The sequence below is a fragment of the Dendrobates tinctorius genome, unplaced genomic scaffold (genome assembly GCF_039654945.1).
Source record: "Dendrobates tinctorius isolate UK_male_01 unplaced genomic scaffold, ASM3965494v1 ptg000120l, whole genome shotgun sequence".
Classification (NCBI taxonomy): Eukaryota; Metazoa; Chordata; class Amphibia; order Anura; family Dendrobatidae; genus Dendrobates; species Dendrobates tinctorius.
In genome coordinates this window covers 34,741,506-34,764,233 of record NW_027361788.1, presented here as the reverse complement: position 1 = coordinate 34,764,233, position 22,728 = coordinate 34,741,506, and the positions used below count along the sequence as shown (strand labels likewise).

At 41.8% G+C, this 22,728-nt stretch overlaps 1 protein-coding gene across 9 annotated transcripts in view; it reads left to right on the top strand.

Moving 5' to 3' along the window:
* KCNT1 (potassium sodium-activated channel subfamily T member 1) overlaps positions 1–19,020 on the top strand; it is a 275,208-nt gene extending 256,188 nt beyond the window's left edge. For 7 of the 9 annotated variants that reach the window (XM_073541141.1, XM_073541139.1, XM_073541142.1 and 4 more), the window contains 9 exons: positions 1,952–2,063; positions 2,303–2,404; positions 3,174–3,257; positions 3,792–3,920; positions 4,654–4,674; positions 5,772–6,072; positions 8,817–8,879; positions 13,983–14,067; positions 15,853–19,020. In XM_073541141.1, the coding sequence (XP_073397242.1) occupies positions 1,952–2,063; positions 2,303–2,404; positions 3,174–3,257; positions 3,792–3,920; positions 4,654–4,674; positions 5,772–6,072; positions 8,817–8,879; positions 13,983–14,067; positions 15,853–15,976 (1,021 nt within the window). In that variant the 3' untranslated portion in view covers positions 15,977–19,020. The remainder of the gene's footprint in view (positions 1–1,951; positions 2,064–2,302; positions 2,405–3,173; positions 3,258–3,791; positions 3,921–4,653; positions 4,675–5,771; positions 6,073–8,816; positions 8,880–13,982; positions 14,068–15,852) is intronic. The other 2 variants (XM_073541140.1, XM_073541147.1) reach the window with 1 other exon arrangement.
* Positions 19,021–22,728: the final 3,708 nt, after the last annotated feature.

Sequence of the window (22,728 nt, the reverse complement as noted above, 5' to 3'; positions counted from 1 at the left end):
CTATATGGGGTCCACTGTATTATTTGGAGCGCTATACTGGGTGGAGGGCTATGTGGTGCCCATAATACTGTGTGGAGGACTGTGTGGGTCCCATTATACTGTGTGGAGGGTTGTGTGGGTCTCATTATACTGTGTGGGGTTCACAATTTGGGTATCATACTGTGTTGGGGTCACCATACTTTGCTGGGAGGGTACAGTAGGGTCATCATACCGTGTGTGGAGGGTACTGTGGAGGAATTCACCGCAGGGGTATCTTACTGTGTTTGGAGGGCTATTTTGCATCATATTTTATTATCTGTATTACCGTAATTAGGAAAAACATGATAAAATACAATAAAAACTTTGTATAAAAAGGGTGAATAACCACAACAGCTATATACTGTATGTCCAGGATCTGTCTGATGACAAACCACAATACATAGGACAACAATGCCTCCTAGTGGCCACATAGATAATAGCTGTTATATTTGTATGTGAGAGGAGGGTAAAATCTCAATTATATGCAGCAACCATATGTAAAATATGACTCAATATATAAGATCCATGGTTTAAATAATCACATGCAATAGTAAATGACAGAGATAATGAGGCAACGGTGACTCATAGGAACCGAATAATAGTTACTGCTTCAATGTTATAGAGGGGTAAAGGTCAAATACCAATCATCAGTATATATATATATATATATATATATAAAGTATAGGGGAGTGCGAGGCACCATGGGCTGGTGTTTGGGGTTTTCACTCCCCTCCATTCAAATACCTCACATAGGTACAGTATGTTCCTCCTTGTATATTTTCTTGCTGTTATACTACTGATTGATTGTGATTATTGGGGCTCCTACTGCCTCATACTGTTGGCCTATTGTTGCTTTGCTCTTTTGGGTTATTGGCATTACAGTATATTGGAAGTGCCCCTTATACTTATTAGCCTGATATAGGTTTTCTGGTATATAGAGGAGTTATCAGTCATACAGGAGAAAGAGGAGGGGGTGAGTTGTGATATCATCTATTGTGAATGGTGGGTTATTGGTTATCTACTGTATATAGAGGTGTTATCAGTCATTGTACAGGAGGAGGTGAGCTGTGTCATCACCTATTGTGAATGGTGGATCCTGTGTTACCTACTGTATATAGAGGTGTTGCCATCAGTCATTGTACAGGAGAAGGTGAGCTGTGACATCACCTATTGTGAATGGTGGATCCTGTGTTACCTACTGTATATAGAGATGTTATCAGTCATTGTACAGGAGGAGGTGAGCTGTGACATCATCTATTGTGAATGCTGGATCCTGTGTTATCTACTGTATATAGAGGTGTTATCAGTCATTGTACAGGAGGAGGAGGTGAGCTGTGACATCACCTATTGTGATTGGTGGATCCTGTGTTACCTACTGTATATAGAGATGTTATAGAATGTACGTCCGCAAGGACAGGGTCCTCTCCTCTCTGCACCAGTCTGTCATTGTAAATTTGTTTACTGTTAACGATATCTATAACTTTGTATGTAACCCCCTTCTCATGCACAGCACCATGGAATAAATGGCGCTATATAAATAAATAAATAATAGTAATAATAATAATAATGTTATCCGTCATTGTACAGGAAGAGGTGAGCTGTGATATCTCCTATTGTGAATGGTGGATCCTGTGTTATCTACTGTATATAGAGGTGTTATCAGTCATTGTACAGGAGGAGGTGAGCTGTGACATCTATTGTGAGTGGTGGATCCTGTGTCATCTACTGTATATAGAGGTGTTATCAGTCATTGTACAGGAGGAGGGGGAAGTGAGCTGTGACCACTCTTTAGTTACAGTTTGGCAGCTCTATTACCCTGCACACATTTTTGGAAGATGTCCTCACAAGCTTAGATCCCATCATGCCTCTCTCCATAAATTTCATTTTTTCTGTTTGTAGTACTTTAGAAGGAAATCATTGTTTCTCATTGCAGACTGTTTCCGAGCCTCAGCATCACCACCGAGCTCACTCACCCGTCCAACATGCGCTTTATGCAGTTCAGGGCGAAAGATTGTTATTCCCTGGCACTTTCTAAATTGGAAAAAGTAAGTAAAAACTAAAAAAAATGGAATGAAGTCTGCATCTCGGGCCATGTGGTGGGTTAATGCCGCCTCCTAGAGATTTGTAGGTCCAGCTTTTCTGGTTACCGTGCTCTCAGATAACACTAGAGGGCACTCCATAAGAACGGGAGAAATGTTATCCCCCCCGATCTATGGCCTCTTCTGTCACAGCATCCCCCTCGCTTTCTCTTACCTGTGTGTCTGCTGTACTTGTATCTCTGCAGAAAGAACGAGAGAATGGATCCAACCTGGCGTTCATGTTTCGCCTCCCGTTTGCTGCAGGCAGAGTTTTCAGCATCAGTATGTTGGACACGTTGTTGTATCAGGTCAGCAGAAAGAGAAGCGCGGAGACGACAATCCCACGTCTGAAGAGAAAACCTATATATTAATATACTGCTTCCCTATAACATGTGCAGACACCTTACAGGGTGAAACCTTACACAGGTTCAGATAGAACCTCACAAATGAGCAATTTTTCATTTTTGTGCTGACATTACTTTTCCTCCATAACTTTATTTTTCCATCCACACCCGTGTGAGGTCTTGTTGTTTGCAGGACAAAATGTACTCACTGCACATTAAAAACTAATCAGACAGCATGATTTAAAAACATTTTTTTTTTAGTTTTTTTTCTAGTCCCCCTAGGAAATTATGTATTTAATGTATTTTATTTTTTAAATGCTGTCACTCTTCACTATTGCAGTGTATAGAAGAAATGACAAATTCCTCTGGCTGGGCTTCATAGGAGTACATAGATGGCAGTGATGGGGGGCTGCAGTTTTCTATATTGTTTTAGTAAATGAGTGAATTGTACTGACCCTCTGTTGTTCCTCTTGGAAATTCATGAACAATACGACATAATTTATCATAATTGTCAAAGGGGTGTATCCAGATACTCAGTCACTGATTGGACAATCCCGGACTGTGCAGAGACATGCCCTCGGCTGGTAGCAGCCAGTTGTGATTTGATTCCTACATTTCCAGGAGGAGTAACAGAGGAACGCCACCATGCAGAACTATAAGAAAGCAGCACCATTGGATCTGAAGTGTAACATTTTATAAAGTTTTCTGCATTTTTTTCCTTCTCCTCATTCAGTCCTTTGTGAAGGATTACATGATTACCATCACCAGGCTGCTCCTAGGACTGGACACCACCCCAGGATCGGGGTACCTGTGTGCGGTAGGTGCTGGTGACCCCACAAGGGTGGTATCGCCCTACAATTTTTTATTTTTTTTTACAGTGATTTACATTAACAAAAGGGGGTAATATCTCACCCTTCTTGGTCCCCTGTCGGTCTCTGGTTACCAGGCAGCAGGGATGATGTGGTCCGTCGACATGTAAGTACTGCGGCCAATCATTGACTGTAATAGCAGAGTGTCAACACTGTAGCCAGTGATTGTCTGCAGCAGTCAAATGTGTCTACATGTCATCAGCGAAGCTGATTGAGCAGAGACCGGCAGGGGACCAGGGAAACATTGCCTTGAGAGCAGCAGGTAAGGTGTAGACTTTTACCAGCTGTTTGTAAAAATAATACAGATCTTGGAGTTGGAAACCCCCTTTAAGTTTTACCCAATGCTGAATTAGCAAGAAATGACTGTATAGTCTGACACCACAAAACGATCAAAATGGACCTGATCTGACATCGTATTCTGACATCTTGTGTCCAGTGCTCCATTAATCTGATCGGGGCCCTATCTGTTTTCCTACCCCCAGATGAAGATTACAGAGGATGACCTTTGGATCCGGTCGTACGGGCGGCTGTTTCAGAAACTCTGTTCGTCCAGTGCCGAGATTCCCATTGGGATCTACAGGACCCAGTCACACATGTTCTCTACATCGGAGGTAGCAGTCTGACAGTATTTTTTGTCACTTTTTGGGAGGGGCAAATCCACAGCAATGCCATTTTTCCTGCAGCATGTGAATACGCCCTTATAGTTCACCACCATAGGTCACATCTTTCATCCAGCTACAAGTTATTAGTCATTCAGATACTCGGAGCGAATTATGTGATCGGAGTCCTCGGGTCACCGTGCATGTGATGCCCTGCGACTAACCAATTCACTGATGATTTACTAGGGTATCAAACTAAGATGGCGGAGCCCTAAGGATGAGCAAATAGATCCGAACTGATCGAATAAGTTTAGAATTTCCAAAAATTCACAGATTTTAGTAAATTCACATTTTTTAGGGAAATTGATTTGCTGAAATCCAGCAAAATGGAGGCTGTCTGCCATTTTCCTTGATTCATGATTCACAAAGGGATATAAAATACCACACCAGCCTCGCCCTGATGCACCCGCTCTCCGCCACGCTCCGATTCACTCTTTGGCGGGTTTCCTTGGCACTCGAAGCGCTGGCAAAGAGCGAAGAGGAGACTGGCGTGGGAGCAGGGACAGAGTATGATATTTTATTGTACTGTTAACCCCTTACAGGCCCCCCTGGATTATTACGCTTTGGAGTCGCACCTCCATAGACAATTTGTTATTTTACTGCTAGAAAAAAAAATTCTTACAAGTGTATTTGGAATTTACCGTGTAAATCAGTGACATTAAAAATGTCGTCTTTCTTTTCACAGCCGCACGACATCAGAACGCAGGTAGGTTGTTCCTGCACTTTCTCACCCTGAGATTCCCACCCGTTTGGGGGGTTCACTTAAAGGGGTTGTCCAATAATAGATAAACATGGCTGCTTTCTTCCACAGAAGGTGTCACATCTGTCCTTGTAATATTACAGCCCTGCGCCATTCACTTCAATAAAGCTAGGCTACGCAACGCCACAGATTTGCTAAAATTGGCTGATGTTTAGACAGTGTAAACATAAACAAGTTGTCCAGGATTTTGATATTGATGGACAATTCTTAGGATAGGTCACCAATATCAGACTGTAGGAGGTTCATTGATGATTAGCTGTTCCAGCACTTGCTAGAAGTAAATAGTGTATGGAGCTGGAACAGCACAGCTCTGTACTCCGTGTAATGGCTGTTTTTGGGTACTGCAAACCAGATCACATTCACTTCAGTAGGAGTGGAGCTGCAGTACGTGGGAACGGCCACTACGGCTACTATGGCGCTGTGCTGTTCCAGCGGTAGCCAGAAGTAAAGCGCACAGCTCTGTACTCTGCGTAGTGGCTATTTTTGGGTACTGCAGACCAGATCACATTCACTTCAATAGGAGCAGAGCTGTAGTACCTGGGAACAGCCACTACACAGTGTACCACCATGGGACCTGCTGACAGCTAATTGCTGTTGGACTCACGCCCATATAATATCCATGCCCTATGCGAAGGATAGTCCATCAGTATTAAAGTCTGCGCCAACCCCTTTGAACGACTAGTCTAAATTTCACCATCTGTAAGTTAGCTCACTTTACACCACAATTTCAGCACAAGGTGTTGCATTTCTGAACACATGCCGTCACGCCGAGCAGAAAAGTTGTCAAAGCAACCTTTCAACATCCAGCAGGTATCTGGTAATGTCCCGGACACATGCACAATATCTGCAGTGTGTCGGACCGTTGCCTTGGCATCTATCCCGCCTGTGTGTCTTTATGACTGAAGGCACAGTGCATCCACATTAACAAGGGTGATCTGGAGACCCGCGTTACCATGGAGACCCAAATTATGGCTCATTACCGAGCACACCGGTCCCCACTCTTACCTTTTATTCATTGTGTTATTTTTTTCTCCCATCTTCAGTCACAAATCTCCATCAATGTTGAAGACTGTGAAGATACAAAAGACACAAAGGAGCATTGGATGGCGAAACCCAGTCACAGAAACTCCACATCCAGCGATCAGTCCGAGCACCCACTGCTGCGCAGGAAGAGTATGCAGTGGGCACGGAGACTCAGCAGGAAGGGCAACAAGCAGGCCACCAAAACGGCCGAGTGGATCAGTCAGCAAAGGCTGAACCTGTACCGGAGATCCGAGCGCCAGGAACTGTCCGAACTGGTGAAAAACCGCATGAAACATCTGGGTCTCCCGACTACGGGTTACGGTAAGTGATTGCTGCTCTGAAGCCACTGTGCTGCTTTCTGCATGTGTTCTGTATGTAGAGAGTTCGGTTACCAATACTGGAGGGACGGATATATTCAGCACAGTCTGCTAACAGACATGGGGGTGGGACTAATGCAGAGCCCTTGATGTTTCGTATGGTGAAACGGGGTTCTAGATGTTTTATGTGATGTAAATAGAAGTTCATGACTATAGTGAGAAGTCCCCTAAACGTTGGGGGATCTGCTGTGCTCTGTGATGCTTTATACCCAGCCTCCACCCTGGGCTCGTGCATCAGATCCGATATCCGTATCCTTCAGGCAGCACAGAGGGGGGAGGCTCCTGCTGCAGTCAACTGTGTAACAGCTAAACGCAGGACCAGGAGGAGAGACTGAGATTTGCTTTATAGATAAACGGAATTTTTATTCAAGTACTGATCCTTTTCCCTGTTTTTGCTCATTATTTTTTTGGTTACATTGTGATAGGAGAGATAAAATAGTAAGGGAAGTACTGGGGTTATTTTTTCTACCTTTTTTATGTTTAGTGTCCCTTAAAGGGGCCCTGTCACTTGCCATAATTATGTATTTTTCTTACCTGGTGTAAATGTTGCTGTTGTCCTGAAATCCGGCATTATTTTTCTTTTGTTCCTCCACTTCCTAAGACATGGTCTCCTCTTCACTGTATATAAAATCTAGTCTTTTACAAATGGGTGTGGTCCTCAATCTTATTGTGGGCGTTTTCATGAGAATCCTGCCCCCTTGGCCAAGACGACGAAATTTATATACAAGGAAGAAGGGGCTGTATCTTAGAAATTGGGAGGAGCAGGAACAAAAGAAAAACAAAGCCGATTCAGGAGAACAGCGGCATTTACACCGGGTGAAAAATAAATTACATATTTATGGAGACAGGTTCTCTTTAAATCTAAAGTGATTGATCTTCTCAACCTAACAGATAAATATACAGGAAGATCCTGATGCCCTCACCTCTTAGTGTAATTTAGTTGTATCATAGGAGAAACGAACCCTAAAATCTCCAAACTGGTGCACCCCCGGATCTCTCACTGAGCAGACCCCTATAATGGGTCACTTATGTATGTTTTGTAGATCGATAATTTTTGTCATTACTAATAGATCATCCTTATAATAATATGGCGGAGATCCCACGTGGGATCTATTACTTTTCGCATGCCAGTGTGATGATGAAGTAGCCATCAAGGGTCGGTCCTACATAGAGAATACCTTGGCAATGGTGAAGCATTGGTACATAGGTAAAAGTATGGGGACATCTGCTGAGGGCCAAAAACTGTTCTTTGGCCGCCTTTCCTTCCCACATTCAGTGTTGTAAGACCAATAGCTAGTCCTTTATTGACCATCTATACTGAGGGGGTCTCCACTGTGACCCCCTGAGCTACACCACTGTATTCCTATTCTCTGGCCAATACGTACATGAGCCCCCTTCGCTGCTGTGGTTACTTTGGATGGATTACTTAAGGTTGGTTGTCAGTTACTACTCATTTTGCAGTGGAGTTGACCTCTAGTTATCTCATTTCAATTAAAGCGTATCTTCACCTTTGACCAACACTGGCATCTTTGTAATATGTCTTCATTACATTTTTTCTTTGGCTTTTAGATCAGTAAATCTTCTGGGGGCCACATGGAAACTATCAGCGAGCTGCTATTGCCTGATCATTTTCTCTTCTTATTAACTTTGAGCTTCCCTGCTGTGAACTGCCCTTCAGATTCTATCAATAACACTTATTTTTCAAGATTATATTAGGTCCACGAGTCCCGACCTTCCCCGAACTAACAGCTTCTACCATCCTATGAGTTTGGGTCACAAGAACTGTCTCGGATCGGGACTTGCATTCATATTAAGGGCTGAAAAGTGTCTATATCACCCTCCCACCCACCTGCCGCATACATCCGACATCCGTTATCGATCGTGTCGCACAGACCATTTACAGCAAAAAACAATTTGGAGTTCAGAATTAAGTATAAGAAAGAAAACAGATCAGTCAACAGCAGCTTGTTGACAGTTTCCATTTAGCAACAGTAGATTTAGTGGGGGTCTCTATGTAAAATTAAAACACCTTATACTGGTGTCTTGTATTGGTGCCCTTCCAACGATGTCAGTGCCATGGCTCACATGACATTGAGTGGCCGTGCTCTCTGCAGAATTGTAGTGTCTGAATAAGGCCTAAAGTGGGGATTTAAAAAAAAAAAAAAATCTCTTGCAGAAGAAGATAGACACTTGTACATGGGTTCGCTTCTTCTAATGCAACTGACTTCATGGACTTAACAAAGGTTGAGTTTTAGTACCAAATTCGACCTGCAGACAGATGTGGACCTATTTTTTACCCTAGTTAACTCTTATTCTTTAAAAAAAAAAATGCATTATATTGGAAAAAAAACCACTGATAAACATTATTACAAAGATGTTACATTTTCTATAAAGGTGCAGCTTCACTTTAACCTGTGACTTCTGCCTGTCAAGGAGGCCGCCATTTTGAGGCCTATAATAATATACACGTGTATGGAAACATCACGTCGATTTGTGTGTACCTGGTGACGTCACAAGTCATACTGGTGATGTCATCAGTGTCAGGATGAGATATATTGTTGTCACCCCCAAAATGGCCGCTCTCCCACCCCCCAGTTTTCTTACGCTGCCGATTGAGTCACTTGCTTATCTTTCTCTCTTTCTCTTTTGTTCATGTCTGTGCCTTTCTCTTCCGTATGTTTTCTGTAGAGGATGTAGCAAATTTAACTGCCAGTGATGTGATGAATCGGGTAAACCTTGGATATTTGCAAGGTAATTCTCCTCCCTGGGAGTCAAGCTTGACTCAGCGCACAATGTGATGATGAAGATGCCAACTGGCTGTCAGGACGCTCTGCATGGCCCGCTCATTATGTATGACCCAGCGCCCAGGCTAGCGTTACGCCGTGTGCATACCAGGGGGATAGGCACCTTGTAAGAGGGTCCGTATGACAGTACAAGAGTAAAACATAGCACAGTCTCTTAAAGGGCTGCTCTGACCCCACTCGCCTCTAAATCGGATTGAAGGACCATCTTGGACAACGCAAGCATGGCTGATGCAGAAGTGAGCAGCTCCCCTTTAAATTCTGCCACTGACTGTCCACAGGTTTCTTTTTTGACCCTAGATTGTCACCATAACCTGTGACTTCCCTTCTTTTTCTGTCTTAAAGTAAACTCATAAGTGGGGGAAAGAAAAAGAATCCCTACGCTTGCCTTATATAAATTTCCTTTCCGGAGTCAAGGAGGTGGAGCCTCTCAGGAGAAGAGTCAAGGATGGCTCTGCCCCTAACCTGCCCAGTCTAGCTTAAGTGATATTTTGTAATGACGTACCTTCCTGGACTCAGAGAAGTAGACACTCAGGAAAAGTCTAAAGGATGGCCATGCTTACACAAACCTGCTTGATTGACATCTCATAGGACAGGGTACGTTGTTTCAAACCTGTCTGAAATCCTGCACATGTCTCCTGTTGCTGGGCAGGTTCAGGGCATGGCCAGCTTTGACTCTTCTGCTAAGAAACTCCACCTCCTTGACTACAGGTAATTTACATACAGCATGTGCTGAAATTAAAAGGGTTTAAAGAGGTGAAGAAGCGAGTGGTAGCTTAGGGTATGTGCATATGACTTTCTAGTAGAAATTGCTCCAGGAAATGCTCCTCCTTTGGGCATTTTTTTTTTTTTAATTTTAAATTGTTTTTAAAGCCTTTTGGAAAAGTTTTTTTTTTTTTACTCTTCCGATTAGGATAGTTTTACATTAGGATTGGCTTCAGAGAAGTGACATGCATTTTTCAAATCCTGAAGTGAGGAAAAAAGTGTGCAAAACACTGAACATTAAGTACAGAGGGGATCTTCTGGTGTTTTTTTAGCACTTTCTTGGCTCAGGAACAGCAGCAATATCCAAATCTTCTTCCAAATCTCAAAACTTCACAGAAACTTCGAATTTTAGCTCCGAAAATTGAGCATAAAGACACTGTGTGCTCATCCCCTTAAGTTAAAAATTGTCACCATTCTAATTTAAAGGAATACTGCAGGCAAAGCCGTTAGTTACAGCGAGAGTATGGGCTGAGCGGGACAGTGCAGGACTCAAGGATGCAAAAAAAACTCCACATACTTGGGTTGGAACCAAGAGCTCTCCGAAAGTTGGCATTTTCCACCATTGTTGCGCTCACTTATCCAAAAAAAAAAAAAAAGCCCCAAGCATTGTTTCATGGAAGTCCCCACACTACCTATGTATATTGCCAGATTCTGTATTCATTTTGCAAAAGAAAAAATATAAGTAAAATATTGTGTATTCCGCACCTCCATTCTCGGTGTTGTATGGGAGGAGTTGACTGACCTCAACAATAGACAATTGCGTAGTGATCTCGTGACGCTAACCGTCACTACTACTTGGCAATATACGTTGTGGGCTCGGATAGGCTTTACTCACTGCATGAATGCACAAAAAAGGTATAAAAAAGCTTCTTCCATGGAGCAGAACTGGCTGCAATGACCCACGGGCCTTACCCTGACTATCTGCAGAGCATCCTTCCCATCAATCTCCACCAACCATACCATCTGGTCAGGTCTTGCCCCCTGACCGTCCACCAATCCATACCACATATGCCCTCCCTGACTATACGCAACTCACTCCATACTAACTGGCTTTATCCCTTTAGCAGAGATTGGTGACATCCGCCAATCCCTCAATGCTAACGTCTAGCGTGGTGGTAACGTCATGCCTTGTGTCTCCATCTACAATAATGGCGCTTGTATAAGTTACCCCTTAACTCTTCGGCATAAGTAAATTGGCCGGGCAGCTTCCTTTCCTTTTCCATCCACAGGCGTCACCAAGGCTGCGATTTTCCTGAACCATTATACCAAGTCATTGTATATGATATGACCCATAATGGCAAACGCAATAATCCTGAACATAACAACGCATTCATACTATATGTAGCAGAGCTGAATGTGTCATGTACCTGTGAAGAGGAGTGGAATGCCTTGAAGAACAATATGCTTTGCTAATAGCCTGTTGCATCTTTGTAGAGGTTTTAGTTTTTCTGATGCTGAGCGCCAAATACCTGTATAGTCATGGAGTGAAAGGGACAGTTTGCTTAAAAAAAGGGCCATTTCCATCTTCATAGATGAAAACTGATGGATAGTGCTGGTAAAAACAAGCACTTACAATTTACTGCTTATTAAAATTTGCAGCCGTTCTTGAGATATTAACACTTTTCTTTTCTTTACAGCTCCATTGTCTAAGAGACCGACCACCGCTGCGCTGAAACTGCACAGGATTTGGAGGCAACAGTGCGCTCCAGTGATCCCGGCTAGCTTCAAATCGGTGCTTACATGCTCAATCAAAAAGAGCTTATAAGCATTGCATATGTTTTGCAGTCTAGCAGCAGTGGTCGGCCTTCAATGCCAACGAGCTGTAAACAAAAGAAAAGTTAACTCAGAAACATCTGAAAATTGTAATAAGCAGTAAGTTACAAAATTGCTTGTGTTTTAGAAGCGCTATCCGACAATAATCATTTATGAAGATGAGAATATCCCTTTAAATGCATCTCTAGGGTAATTATGTATAATGTACTAAAACACTTGTATTATCAAAGATCCACAAATGCGTCTGTTTCATCATCTTATTGGGTCCTGTCTGCTTCATTTCTGGCTTCTGCTTGACACAAGAAACTTTTTTCTGTATCTGCCTGTTATCCATGCTGTGTGTGTGAAAGGGGCTGGCTACTTGCTCATTTTAATAGCCAACCCTACTTACTTGATCACAGCTGATAATTAAATAATGACGGGAGCTGGCTTGGCTATTGAAATGAGGGATGACAGGACAACATAGAAAATATTGTACTGTTTCAAGCAGAAGCCGGAAGTATAGAAGCTGGAACCAATGGTAAAACAACTTAGTTGGATCTTTGCTAATGCAAGTTCTTTAGCAAGTCATGTAGAATTACAGCAGGGACACGTTAAGGCAGGGGGCTACACGGCAACGAGTCACGCAATATTCAGATAGTAGTGTCACATTGTGACATCACATCTAATGAGTTCCTACTGTAACTCATGCGCTGATCGCTCACACCATAGACTGCACGCTAAGTCATATGAGACTTGGCCATTTTTTTGCATCTCTAAAATAGTCTTATGATGACAAGTTGCACAGATGTTTTGGGATCTGCAATGTGTTTGAGGACTGCGTCGCCATGTAGCACCAACCTCAAAGGGACCCCTGCCTTCAGCGGATTGTCCCAAGTCTTACTACTAGACTCATTTACGGCAGCACATTAATAGTAACCGGTCTAATAACTTTTCATACAGTCTTTACTTCTGATTTGTGGTCATTTTTATCTGATCGCTGTTTTCCAGACCTTTGTTTTTGCTATGGAGGAACTCCAACCTGCGACATTCAATAATCTCCCTATTCTTCCATGTTGAGCGTTGGTTATGTTAGGACTTGCAGGAATCGGCCCGGTATTTCTCCTGGTCACTGAACCCTGGATTCATTCTCCATTTCATTTGTTATCTACAATGTGGTGTGTGAGCCGATAGCAAGAAATCCTCCATTAATCTCTCTAAGGTTATTCCTTCCCTACAGACTGCTGCTTCCAAAGATGTCCCCTAACCTGCCCCCTTACCTTACAGCCGTGTGAATGGAACACCATGTGTTCTTTCTTTCAGCTTGCTTTATCATTGCAACATGTGTTAATTGTAGGTGGAGAAATTCTTCCAGATGCAAATAATTTACAAGTTGTGTTTGTTTGGTTTTTTTACACAATTTTTCCAAAGCCCAGAAAAAAAATCACAATGTGTGCCTAAACCTTAAAAAGAACCTGTCGTGATGTACATGTCTGATCTGTGGACAGCAGGGCGTAGAGCAGGCGAAACCAAGCACAAAGATATAAGAATTTGTTAGAAAAGATTCAGTATAACTTGTATTTTATTCACTGAAATTCTTGGTGTTTTTATATAGGAGTCCAGTGGGCGGTCCTATTCATGAGTCCCGTGGGTGGTCGGTCCTACTAGTGATTGGCAGCTGTCCATAAACTGTCAGGACCATCCACTGTATACAAACAGACTTCAATGAAAATGCAAGTTTTACTGAACGTTTTTCAACAAAACATATCAACACCGTGTTCAATGTGACAAGTGCAGTACAGGACAGCATAGTTTTCTATGTCGGCACGTGATCAAAGCATTGTGTCAGGGGACTGGCCGAATGAATTATCAATTGCAAACCCAGCCCCCTTCTATGTTATGGGTACTAAAAATGATAACTGAGATTGATAACTAATAATGATAAATGAAAACTGATTCTGCTGGCAGACAGAATCTAAAAGGCTATGATACGTTTTCTGTTGCCGGACACAGCTTATTTGATTATGCTAATGTGTCTGGCAGCAAAATCTGAAATCGCCGGCAAGAGGAACAATGGAGGCCAAGTTTCCTATTTTGGACGCAGTTTGCCTCACTAAAGTCAACAGCTCTGTTGGGGGAAGATCTGAAAATCATTTTACATGGAAGCCCCTGAAAGAGCGCTCATTGTGCGAAACAGTCTTATGCACAATTCTATCCTAGATGATTTTTCTTTTCCAGGAAATGTTATTCTTTGCATAACCAAAAATGTTTTTTTTTTCACTAATTTCTCACAGTTTTCACACTTTCCATCAATAGAACCCCCCCATTGTTTACTTCATGGTCCATGTAATGGACGCAGACTTAGGGCTCATTACAAGATACATCTCCTGTAATGAACCATTCGGCTCTGTAATCATCTTCATTTGCTGAGCATTATGGGGAATGTAATGTACCTCTGTTGTAACACATGATAAAGCCCAGAGCTGAGCGATGACACCCAAGTGTGCCTTTACCCATTTTCCTTTACTTTTAACAGACGAAATGAACGATCACCAGAACACCCTGTCCTACGTCCTCATCAATCCCCCGCCGGACACACGGCTGGAACTTAATGACATTGTGTAAGTACTGTGCAACTTAAAAGAATTAAAAGTTTATGAAAGTTTGAAAATGCAAAACAATCTCAGTAATGGCAGCGATAATTAGATTTCTCAAAACTTTATCTGCACATCACAGAAAGAATAGGAAGGTGCATCGCCATTCTGTATGCTCGATTCTCCTCTCCCCACCTGTCGGGAGAGTCATCGGCCAGCATACACACTAGATGCTTGCCCATTCATGCCAAATTCAGCCAAACTTTGACCCTTTAATGACATTTTTTTTTTCACATGCTGGTTGTTTGAAGCAGGCTCAGGCACTGAGCCCACCACATTCTTGCTGTGCTACACAGCTGGCATCTGCCTGTAACAGCAGCGAGAAGAGCTAGCTCCGATTGCTGCTGATTAACAATTTAAATGGCCTGCTTTCATCGCCCATTCGCCACGAAGTGATTGCAGGGAGCCAATGGGTGACCACCTGACGTCCCCCATAGCTGCCATCTTAGTCATCCTGTGAAGCACGTGGCCTTCATAGAAGAATGTCAATTACCCCATATACTGCCATACACTTGTATTGCAAGATGTAATATAAGCGATCAAATGATCCCCAAGAAGGAATAAAAAAATAAAGTAGAAATGAAAAGTTTTAAGAAATAAAATTTATAAAAGTTTAAATAGCGCACCCCCTAGATTTATAAAATCTAGATGCCAGAGAAAAAGAAACTTGGAAGGCCAAAATTGCTGTTTGTCAGTCGCCTCACTGCATAGAAAAATTAAATAAAAATGATCATAACCCAAAAATAGTATCAATAAAAACTACAGCAGAGAACGCAAACAATAAGCCCTCACATAGAAAAGTTCTTACAATTTTTAACTGATAAAATACTCCTATGCACGGTGGCTCAGTGGATAGCACTGCAGCCTTGCAGCACTGGGGTCCTGGGTTCAGATCCCTCCAAGGACAACATCTGCAAGGAGTTTGTACGTTCTCCCCGTGTTTTTGTTCTCCGGTTTATTCCCACATTTGAAAGACATAGTAATAGGGAATTTACAGTGATGATAATGTGTGCAAAACTGTAAAGCGCTGCGGAATATGTTAGCGCTATATTAAAATAAAGATATTATTATTATAATAAAAAAAAATCTCTACCAGTTTGGTATCGTTGTTCCAGTACGAACCTGGAAGATGATTTTTCCAGGTTAAACATTCAATGGCAGAATTGTGGGATTTTTCTTTCCACCATTTGACCCCAGTACATGATATAGTATAATAAATTGTGTCATTCAAAAGTGCAAGAAAAGAAGCCCTCGTATAGCTCTGTCGATGGAAAAATAAGTTAGGGTATGTGCACACGTTGCGGATTGTGCTGCGGATTTTCCTAAATCCGCAAGTAAAATGACCTGCGTTTTACCCGCGGATTTAGCGCAGATTTCCTGCGGATTTCACCTGTGTTTTTACCCCTGCAGATTCCTATAATGGAGCAGATGTAAAACGCAGCGCAATACGCACAAAGAATTGACATGCTGCAGATTCAAAGCCGCAGCAAATCTGCACGGAAAAATCCGCAGCATGTGCACAGCGTTTTTGGATTTACATAGAATATAATGGTACTGTACACTGCAGGAGAATCTGCTGCGGACACGCCGGGCCAAATCTGCTGTGGATTCGCAGCAGAATCCGCAACGTGTGCACAGACCCTTATACCTCTTGGAATAAGGGGAGAAGAAAAAATATATAAAATTTTGTAAGGGGTCAACTTTCTGTGTAGTCAGCAGTTTTTGTGACTGATAACGGATTTTCCCCCTCAGATATCTCATCAGATCGGACCCTTTAGCTCACGTGGCCAACGATTCCCAAAGCCGGAAAAGCAGCAATAGTTACAAGACCGAACAAACGGGAAACCCGGAGACGAGGGATGAGACGCAGTTATGAGAACAAGCCTGACTCATGGACTCGGTGCCGCGCGGCACGCATGAGCAGCCAGGCTCAGACCATGAGTCAAAGCGAGCTGGACGTTATCAAAAGACTTTGGAGGATTCCCAATGGTCTTCACTGCCAACGATAAATTAGGTGGTTCCTCATTCCTCAAACCATAGAGAACTCGCAGCATGGATTCATAGGAAACTTTTGATTAAAAACTTTTTTGTTTTTAACCAAATCCGTTACATTTAACCATTGCGTTCAGTTCCCGAACAGCAGTACGACGACAGATGAAATGTTTTATTATTTCAAAAACTTTTCCAAAAAGTTCTGAACTCAATGCCACCATATTCTCTCTACTGATTGCACTAGAATCAAAAAATGGGTTGCACGGGACCGACCCACGTATCTCACCAGACCTTCATCCTGGTCATTTTTTTGTTCTGGAATGAAAAAAAAAAAAGTTTGTAGTTTTTTTTTTGCAAACATTTAGAAATTTATAGAAATGTATCTACGAGGCAGTGACCTGAAAATATATGTATAGCATTGCTACTTATGTATGGGACAAGCCTAATAGGAGCCAGGTACTAACTCATTTGAATAAACCCCACCCCTTACTTGATAGCCACACCTTCTATGTTAGCAGTCCTGTCCCTTTAAGATCTAGTAATATTTTGTTTTTAGGCGAGATGTAGGGTAACCCACAATTCCCCACGTTCTGACCACATATAACGAGTTCTGAGAACAGCGCTCTGTGCCTTATTCCAGCCAAACATTTGGAGCCACATATCCACAGGTGCCAATTTTTTGGATGATTTTTTTTCCATCTTTATATCAATAAAATTATATTTTTCCTCCTTTTCAAACTTAAAATGCCTAAAAAGCACAGAAATCAGGAAAACAAAGCGATGCCTGGCGAGTAAAGAAGTGTGCTGCGGAGGAGGTGTTACTTTGTATTCACCCAAATCAAATATGGCCGGTTTTTATTCTTTATATGGGGAGAGCGATGTTTTTGGTTTTTGTACATATCATATAAATATCATAGTGTCCAGGTGCTTGTAAGATAATTTTAATCGACTTTTGTTTAGAACCGTTACAGTATTATACTCAAGTATGTGGCGAGAAAAGAAAAAAAAAAGGCTTCGTACACCTCGCCCCCCGCGTTATCGCTACATGGTGCATTCATAATGGAAACTGAAGTTTACAAATCGGATTAGACATTCTCTACTACTTTGCGTTTACAGCTCCTATAAAGTTCTATGTGTCACCATGGTAACAGACTACAAACAAAACTGTGTGTAGTCTGATCCTACAATCATACGTTGGGATGCCATCGCCAATATGAATATAACAAGATTACTCATTTTTGTTTTTTTAATAAAAACCAGGACTGCAGAAGAGCTGTATACATAAAACGGATTTTAAATCTAGCCTTGTATTATTGCATGTCTACTGCTAGCTGTAATGGAGTCTATGGCATATTAGCTCATCATCGATATGAAATTATCGCTGCAACTAACTGCAAACCACCGTCTACAGATAAACTGATAATTTATGGTCAGGTATTAGAATTTGAAGAGAATAAATCAGCAAAAAAGCATAAAAAAAACACTGCACAGATTTTATGTCACCTTTTTTTTGCTTATGTTTAATAGGTATGATACACTTCAGTCTGCAGACACCACTAGAGGGAGCTCTTTACATACAGAATTACTACTGCATGCTATTAGAGCTGCAAGCTCCCCCCCTAGTGGTGGCTGCAGGCAGAGCAGTAATTCTACGGATATATAAGAACAATAATTTATAAAAGTGGATTCATTACCTCACTCGCCCTGTTCCACATCAAACGCCTTATCCGAGCAAGCAATCCTTAAAAATAAATTGCACTGAACAAAGATTATGCAATTATGAATTTATGCTAAAAAAAAACAACTTAGTATTAGTATAGTAGTAATAGGAAGCGCTGCTTGACATTATCAGATCACTCCCAACCAGGTTCACAGTTAATCTCTCATGATCTTGTCTACTTTACTAACTAATGCATTCCTCATAAAACAGTACTTTTTCTTATTTTACATCCAATATGGTATGGAAAAAAACAATCTGGGACTGAAGAATGAGAACCTCAAAAAAGCACAACAAAAATGCATACAATGTAATAAAATAGAAAAAAAACAATGTAAAAACCCATATGCGGTTCTTACTGCCACCGAGTGTACAGTATGTTCATTTTAATGTTATTATAGCAAGGCGCTCTCTGGTTTTCAGTTTATGTATCTTTTCTTTTTCATTTGACCCCATGTTACTAATGCCACTTGCAGATGAGCATATTAGAAGGGGAAATTGTTCCGCAGCTGCCAGATTGGGCTGCTGTTGGGCGAGGATGTGCCCCCCCCCCCATAATATGGGTGCACAAATGCCCCTTTAAGAGTTCCCAGATGCCGCTCGCATGTGCCTTGGGAAGACAACGGTGCCGATGACATCACTTGTAAGGATACCTGTCCGGATGTGTCCACCTGTCTTTTCACGATGTCATCAGAGCCGCTCACCTCTTTCATTGTAACAAAAACTAAATGTAGACCACCATAAAATCCTATAGTAATCCGTTACCGCAGGTGTAGCACAGAAGCCATATTATGAACGCCTGGTCTAGCCGGTTGTGTAATGTGGGCACGTTTACAATTTCTGCATGTATAAAGGACGAAAACCTGCGTATAATGCGAATAATGCCGTATGGGATCCTCCACTGTGATTTCCTACAGGAATGTGAATTATAACCCACAAAAGTGACACACTCAATCCTATATATATAGCCTGCAGAAATCTACAGCGGTTTATTGCCTTGGTCCTTCCTAGGAAGAAAAAAGAAATCTATAAAAGACCCCACAATCGAGTATAACACAGCATGTATTTTTTCTAACTTCTGACAGAATGCTATTTTGTGACATGACAGACAGGATTGGAGAGGAGATCGTTTTGTACAGTTTTTTTCTTTATATCGGTTCTATGTAAACGAGAGTATTACAATAAAGATGCTGCATGCAGCCGTATGACAACGTCTTGGTGTTATTGAGTCTAAGAAACCTTTTATTATATCTGACCAGAGAAATCTGCTTTTTTTTTCTACACTTAGCAGCCACTTTTCCTCTTCCTCCTCACCCCCCACCCATTTTGCCTCCTAAACTTATCATCCAATCTGAAAAATGATAAAAATCCATCTTGGTCAAAGCAAGAGGCACTACCAGGTGGATCAGGTTACAGAGGTTTGTTTTTCGTCATAGAGAGGAGCAGAAAAAGCTTTTTTTCAATCCAGAGCAGGATTCACAAGTACACCGCCGAGCACAGCTGAGGAGTCGGTAAACCAAATCTCCCACTCCAATTCAGACTTAATTTCCCGGATTCCCCACTCCCTCATACATGTTACTGTAGTAAAATGTAACATCAGGCTTTTTGTCTCTCATTATGATACAATAATCAAGTTATTACTTCTTCTGATAAGCTATGTGGCTTACTCCATATGCAGGGCATTGCAGGAGCTTAGGTATCCATGGTTACGACAACTAACACTATAAGTGATCGTAACTATTGATAAGTAAGCTACAGCAATACCCTGCACATAGGGTAAGTGACATAGCGAATCAGGAGAACTATACTACATTTCTAATTGTAAATATTTGATATTATTATTACACCTACTACATATTGGGATAGAATCTCTGAGATGGGAGTACCCCTTTAAGTATGCTGACATCCCCCTATATACCGTAAATGTCCCCACACAGCCCCCTATACAGCGTAAGCCCCAAACATCCTCCCATACACAGCGTGAGACTAATACAACTTCACATATACAGTGTGAGCCCCATACAACCTCGGATATACAGCATGAGCCCCACAGCCTCCCATATACAGCGTGATCCCCTCACAGCTTCCCATATATAGCATGAGCAGGGCCACCATCAGGGTATTACCTTGAACAGGGCATTACCGACGCCTGCGCACTGCAGGACTCTGCAGTGCGCCTGCGCCGGAGCCATTACAGGACGGGAGAAGAGGACGTCATCGCATGAAGAAGGGAGGCGCCGGACGGGACGGCAACACCCATCGGATCGGACCGCCCACCTCCGTGAGTATAATATAACGTGTTTTTCTTCTTTTTCAGGTTACATCAGAGGCTTATCTACAGCATTACAGAATGCTGTAGATAAGCCCCCGATGTCTATGCCGGCAGGTGAAAGGCCAAAAGGTGACAGATTCCCTTTAGTCACTTCATTCTTATCCAGGTACTTACATACATGTTGTTTAATAATTTGTTCAAAGATCTTTCCTGGTATAGAAGTCAGACTCACCGGTCTATCTTTGCCTGGGTCCACCTTTTTCCCCTTTTTGAAGATAGGAACAACATTTGCTCTTCTCCAGTCTTCTGGGACTTCTCCTGTTCTCCAAGAATTTTCATAGATTATAGAGAGGGGTTCAACAATTTCTTCTGCTATCTCCTTCAGTACTCTGGGGTGTAATTCATCTGGACCTGGAGACTTGAATTCATTTAGGTTAGCTATATTTCTATTTATAGATATCCTGGATTCTTCTATTCCCTTAGTAGGACAGTGAAGAACAGTTGATGTTACATTTCCCTTCTGAGAGAAAACAGATGCAAAATAGGAATTTAAAAGTTCGGCCTTCTCAACATCCTGTCTTACCATTTCATCATTTTCATCCTGTAAATATCCTCTTCTTTTACTTTTGACATATCCCCAAAATCCTTTATTATTGCTTCTGACATCTCTTGCAAGCCTCAATTCATTGTCAGCTTTAGATAATCTAATTTGTGACCTGCAATTTCTGCAGACAACATTATATTCTTCTTTAGATATGCCTCCCTCTTTCCATTTGATAAACATTTCTTTCTTCCTTTTTAGCATGTGCTTAAGTTCTGTGTTCATCCATCCTGGTTTCCTTAAATGCTTCCTATTCTTCCCTCTTTTCGAAATTGATAACAACTGTGCTTTGAGAATTTCATTTTTCAAGATTTCCCATCCTTCCTGGACATTTTTGCCCTTAAGGATATCCAGCCATTGGATCAATCCAATTCTCTTTCTGAATCCCTTAAAATCTGCCTTTCTGAAATCTATCCTTGACGTCTGAGTCTTCACAGGTCTTCCTCCTCTAGTTATCCAAAATTCTAAACTAGCTTGGTCGCTACCTCCTAGGGTCCCAGCCAATTTTAGCTCCTCAACCATTTCCTCCCTGTTGATAAGGATAAGATCCAAGGTAGCAGTTCCCCTTGTTTTCTCCCCTACCTTTTGGAAGATAAAGTTGTCAGCAAGAGAGGATAAGAATTTCCTTGACCTGTTAGTTTTGCCTGAGAGAGATTCCCAACAAATGTCTGGATAGTTGAAATCTCCCATGACAACTATGTCATATTTTTTGGAGAACTTGGCCAATTGATGCATAAAGAGTTCATCCATATCTTCAGCTTGCACAGGCGGCCTGTAGTAAATGCCTACAATGGTGTCCTTTCCATTGTTCTGTCCTTGTATTCTTACCCAAACAGTTTACACAGAACTCCCAGTCTCTGAAGCTTGTATCTCTGTGCAGATATACGCGTTTCTAACATACAATGCGACACCTCCTCCTCTCGTTTATCAAGTCTGTTTCTAGCAAATAAGTTGTATCCTTCTAGTCTTGTATTCCAATCATGTGTATTGTCCCACCAAGTTTCAGTGATTCCAATGACATCATATTTCTTTTCCTGCGTTAGTAATTCCAGTTCTCCTTGTTTGTTGCTCATATGGAGGCAGAATGGATACTCATGAGGGTAGCATGAGAGAAAACATCGCTGGAGCCAGGAATGAGACACATATGGGGCCAGGATGGGGGATATTATTACCATAGGGGCTAATTAAGGGATATTATTACTGCAGCGATGTATTTTATTTTTTTGAGGATACTGTTTTAAATGGGGGAAGGTCCTGTTACTGTGCAGAGCGACACTATGTCACCTTTTTTTTTATCTGGTATATTGTAGAAGTTGGGAAAAAATTAAGTAATGTGTTCTGCAAGTGGAGCTCTAGATAAGTGTTATTTCCTGCAGAGACAAGCCCTGGCTGGAAGACGTGATGGCGGTCTGTGCTGGATGAAAGATGAAAGCGAAGCTGAAGGACTAAACCTAGAGACGTCACTGATGAGTCAGTGTGTTACCTGTACACTGACACTATACACTATATACAGAGTGTCTTTGTACAATGTCACCAGTGATCACTGTATTACCTGTGCACTGACACTATTCACTATATACAGAGTTCCTGTGTACAATGTCACCAGTGATCACTGTATTACCTGTACAGTTGCACTATATACAGAGCTCCAATGTATATTGTCACTGGTGATCACTGTATTACTTGTGCACAGACACTGCATACTAAGTACAGATCTCCTGTGTATAATGGCACTTATGGTGATAGTATTATGGGTTTTTTTTAATTAATGATCAGTATTGTAGTATTCAGTCACCATGTGGTGGTAATATGTGGTCTGGTCATGGTGCGATGGTATTTGTTCCTTGTATGTGATATTATTTGGTAACTGTGGTGGTAATATGTGGTCTGGGCATGATGCAGTGGTATTTGTCCCTTGTGTGTGCTATATTATTCTGTCACTGTGGTGGTAATATGTGTTCTGGTCATGGTGTGGCTGTATTTGTTAATTGTATGTGGTATTATAGGTCACTATGTGGTGGTAATATGTGGTCTGGACATGATGCA